The sequence below is a fragment of the Crassostrea angulata genome, chromosome 10 (genome assembly GCF_025612915.1).
Source record: "Crassostrea angulata isolate pt1a10 chromosome 10, ASM2561291v2, whole genome shotgun sequence".
Lineage (NCBI taxonomy): Eukaryota > Metazoa > Mollusca > Bivalvia > Ostreida > Ostreidae > Magallana > Magallana angulata.
Window position 1 is genome coordinate 44,450,513 of NC_069120.1, and position 4,837 is coordinate 44,455,349.

At 36.8% G+C, this 4,837-nt stretch overlaps 1 protein-coding gene across 1 annotated transcript; it reads right to left on the reverse strand.

Annotated features, from left to right (window-relative positions):
• Positions 1–1,295: 1,295 nt before the first annotated feature.
• On the reverse strand, positions 1,296–4,480 carry LOC128168055 (zinc finger protein 511-like). The gene is made up of 6 exons (XM_052834141.1): positions 4,190–4,480; positions 3,952–4,014; positions 3,532–3,673; positions 2,937–3,064; positions 2,494–2,571; positions 1,296–1,921 (listed from the first exon to the last, which is right to left on the reverse strand). The coding sequence occupies exons 1-6, from the start codon at positions 4,339–4,341 to the stop codon at positions 1,723–1,725; spliced, it is 762 nt and encodes a 253-aa protein (XP_052690101.1). The 5' UTR covers positions 4,342–4,480; the 3' UTR covers positions 1,296–1,722.
• Positions 4,481–4,837: the final 357 nt, after the last annotated feature.

Below are 4,837 nucleotides of genomic sequence, written 5' to 3' on the forward strand. Positions count from 1 at the left end.
TTTGAATCTATACTACCTGAGGATGCTTCCACACAAGTTTCAGCTTTCCAGGCTAATTAGTTTCTGAGAAGAAGGTTTTTAAAGATTTACTCTACATATTCCGATGTTAAACTTTGACCCCCCCCCCCCTCCCCATTGTGGCCCCACCCTACCCCCGGAGGTCATGATTTTCACAACTTTGAATCTACACTACCTGAGGATTCTTCCACACAAGTTTCAGCTTTCCTGGCTGATTAGTTTCTGAGAAGAAGATTTTTAAAGATTAACTCTATGTATTCCTATGTAAAACTTCAACCCCCCATTGTTGCCCCACCCTACCCCTGGGGGTCTTGATTTTCACAACTTTGAATCTACACTACCTGAGGATTCTTCCACACAAGTTTCAGCTTTCCTGGCTGATTAGTTTCTGAGAAGAAGATTTTTAAAGATTAACTCTATGTATTCCTATGTAAAACTTCAACCCCCCATTGTTGCCCCACCCTACCCCTGGGGGTCTTGATTTTCACAACTTTGAATCTACATTACCTGAGGATGCTTCCACATAAGTTTCAGCTTTCCTGGCTGATTTGTTTTCGAGAAGAAGATTTTTAAAGATTAACTCTATGTATTCCTATGTAAAACTTCAACCCCCCATTGTTGCCCCACCCTACCCCTGGGGGTCTTGATTTTCATAACTTTGAATCTACATTACCTGAGGATGCTTCCACGCAAGTTTCAGCTTTCCTGGCTGATTTGTTTTTGAGAAGAAGATTTTTAAAGATTACTCCATATGTTCCTATATAAAACTTTGACCCCCCCCCCATTGTGGCCCCACCCTACCCCAGGGGGTAATGATTTTCACAACTTTTAATCTACACTACCTGAGGATGCTTCCACACAAGTTTCAGCTTTCCTGATCTTATGGTTAGTGAGAAGAAGATTTTTGAAAATTTCTCGAAAATTTTAATAAATTCCTAATTATCTCTCTTTGCAAAAAGGCGAGGTCCTTAATTTTCACAACTTTGAATCCCCTTAGGCCAAGTTTGGTTGAAATTGGCCCAGTGATTCTTGAGAAGATGTTGAAAATGTGAAAAGTTTACAGATAGACAGACGAAAGACAGACGAACGACAGACAAAATGTGATCAGAATTAGCTCAGGTGAGCTAAAAAGGGATTCATTCAAGTCTGCGCCAATGTTACATTTGTAATACACCAATGATGCATTCAACATGCTCTTCTGCCATTTACAAATGATTTGGTGGAGACAAATTTAAATCTATCCATATATTAACTTTCTAAATCATACAAATACTCACTAAAGTCAAGAAATGAAATATTTAATTGGAATATAAAACGATTACAATGTAAAATGCATATAAAACAGCCGTTGAACACTCACTATTAACTTCAGTCAAAAGTAAACTTTTTTCCCAATTGGAACAAACATATATAAAGTGTATACCCGGTAGCCAAAATTTACATAGCAAACACTCATCAACCAAAGGCAAGAATTTTCCCAGCAAACTAGTGAGTTAATATACTGTAGTCAGGACATTCCTGCAGCACAGTTAATGACAGCTACCACCCTATCCACCAGAACCATGTCAGTGTCTTTCTTAAGGAGCCTCCCCATCAGTTTTTCATGGCACAGTCTTCAGGAGCCTCCCCGTCAGTTTTCCATGGCACCGTCTTAAGGAGCCTCCCTGTCAGTTTTTCATGGCACTGTCTTCAGGAGCCTCCCCTTCAGTTTTCCATGGCACCATCTTTAGGAGCCTCCAGCGCCTGAGCCAACTCCTTCATATCGACTGACTCAATGTCCACGGCCGTGTTTTTGCCTTTCTTGGTCTGGTGCCAGTGTTTCTTTGGGCCTTTATTTCCCCTCCCCCTCCCTCTCTGGAACCCGAGGGCTGACCCTTGTCCAAAGCAAATTTGATTTGGTACTCTAAAAAATAAGATAACAGTTCATAGAAAGTAGGAGGTTTTGTTTATCTTTGTACATGTACTTTCATACTTACTTGGGTTGTTATAACTGATATTCTATATTTCAACAGAAAAGAGATTGAAATGAGATTCGGGTGAAAATTTAACAAGAATTAGTAACATCCAAGTAGTTCTGCAAGGATAATAGTTAAATTGCTTGTAAGCTGTGAGGTGATTTATTAAAATGTCTGTAATCTCCAGTGAATTTAGATTCTTTTGTATGTCTGCTCATTTCCTTTGTCATAATCAAAAAGAAAAAGTTTCTATGAGTCGCTATGTTCCTTATATAACATCTGATCTTTTAAGTTAACAATAGTGTACGTTGTATAAAGTCAAAATATACAAAATCAACTCACGACATCTATCTGAAGGCATAGTGAAGAAGAAACAGCAATGACAGACAGGGAGAATAGGGCTAACATTACATGTCTTGGCCATATACATGCAATTGCCCAGAAATTGCCATAAAATCAGACAAATTTTTCTTATACAGCTTTAATTACATATATTCCATAACCAATTCAATGAACTTACTTGTAACTGAATACCCTACGATTTTGTGAGACTTCTTCCCTAGATGTATTTACTTCCATATTCTCACCGTCTCTTGACCTGAAGAATAAATAAAATATTGCATTATAGTTAATTAGTTATAAGCAGAGCTAGAAGTCAGCTATCCAGAAAAAGACCGTCTTTGGTTTTTTGTAGTTGGACTTTCTTCCATAAAAGTGTGTTCAGAAAGCTTAACTAAGAACAAAACTACCGACTTTTCTTTGTTAACACAGGGATTGTGTTTGTTAAAACACTTTACCTTTAATGGTACATGTGTTAAATTTAAGTGGGGTGTAGATACAGTCTCAAACATTCTCATCATAAAAAATAAAAGGAAGAAAGCAAAAGGATTCCTTTAAACAGTTCCTATTTTGGGTAGATAATGTGGAGCACCTGCATCAATACAAGTCTATGTATATGCTTACTCTGTTTTTTGTCTCTTCTCTCTTTCAAATCTATAGTTAGATGGAAACTTATGGCACTTGATCATGTGGTTTTTCCTGTCTTTTGAATTCCAGAATTTGTCGCCACACAGTTCCAGCAGACATTGGTACTGAAACAATCATAACCAATATATCATATATATCTTTATTAGGAAACACTAACCAATATAATTAATACATGTACATAAAATACTGTAGATTCCTTTTTTCAGTGGGTTCAAAATTCCAATATTCAGGCATTTTGTATCAAATTGTGAAAATATCACATCCCAAGTACAGAAGCTTTGTTATTTTTAAAATTTCATATATTTCATGAATGCCTTGAAAATGATAGTGAGATTTTAATACCCTCAAGAGGAGCTTCTCTCAATTTTATGAGAATAATTACTCATTTTCAGTAAGAAATATACAGTGAATGTTCCAATCTGTGCTTGTAAAGGTGTTGCATTTGTAAAATATTGGGTAATCAAAGAAGCAGATTGAAGTTTTTCCACAATGAAATACAAAAGGAATAAAGTTTTTTCATTGAAATACCGGCATGCTTTCTACTTCTGTCATCTTTCTCCAAAGTTCTTACCATTGGAGACTTTGATGCCAACAGATCAAACATGGAGTCATGCCACTCCAGGAGATGGATGTCCAGGAGATGAGAGGTGGGGAAGTTCCTTTTACACTGACTGCAGGCATTTCTGTGTGTGCTGTTGTAGTGTAACTCGTAGCTGCATATTAAAACATTGAACCTGATTAAACAAATACTGTCATACAAAATCAAACAGTGTGTGTAAAATACTGTGTTCGTGAGGAACCAATGTTCGTGGCTTTCACATAATTTTACACCCCCACGAATGTATATACAACCATTTGTTTAATATTTATTTACGAAATAGAACTTGCTACCAAACTAGGTTCCCATGAACCAGAGAAATTTTGGCAACCCACGAACATTGACTCCCATGAAGAAAAATGATTCCACAATAGTTGATGAGAAAACCCTAACCTAGTCAGGGAATCCAGAATCTTATTGCAGCCTGAGATCCCACATGGAATGCCATTGGATTCACTGTAAAACAAGGTGTAGTTGTACCGTACATGTACTATTAATATGTTTGTTAAAATGGCAGGCTAGCCCATTATTGCTGCAGCAGTAGTTTTGATTTTATGAATGTTTAAGCCAGAGATTTAAATACCAAATCAGAGAGGTATGTTAAATTGAGTCATTATTTTTTTATACCAACCTATCATCCAAGAACTCTTCATCTGCTGCCAAATCAAAAGGTAGCTGTTTTGCCAACATACAACACAAGATATTGCCTTCTTCAAACAGTGGATGGGAATGTTCTAGGCGCCGTTTCGAATGAGTCCATGATAATTGATAATTTTCACACATTTTGATATTCAAATTCAAAGCAAGTCTAATGTCTAAAATAAAAACTCATCAGATTGAAATTATTTTTCTGCTAGCGGAAATGACAGTTTGTCCATCAGTCCGTCGACTTGATCTTGAAGAGTTTCGAGAATGTCTGCTGAGATGAATAAGTGAGTGTCATCCAAATCTTTGATAACAAACTTCCTTCCGAGGGCTTTAGTATCATCCAGCTGGAGGAGGAACTGTTTCATGGCCGGGTCACATTCCACCAGAATCCCTTTATCTACATTGACCATTGTGTCCTATGTAAGAAAGATCCAATATCGACATGATGTTTTTTATTATCACATGTTTCACACCACAGGTTAAATACTGAATACTTGCAGGCAATATTTTTTCCATATACCGGTAAATAAAATTTACTCAAAGCATACATGGTACAAGCATAATGATAAAACAATGCAAGGTATCTAACTTCTATAGCAACAAGTACCAGTAATCTGGTTTAAAAAATTGA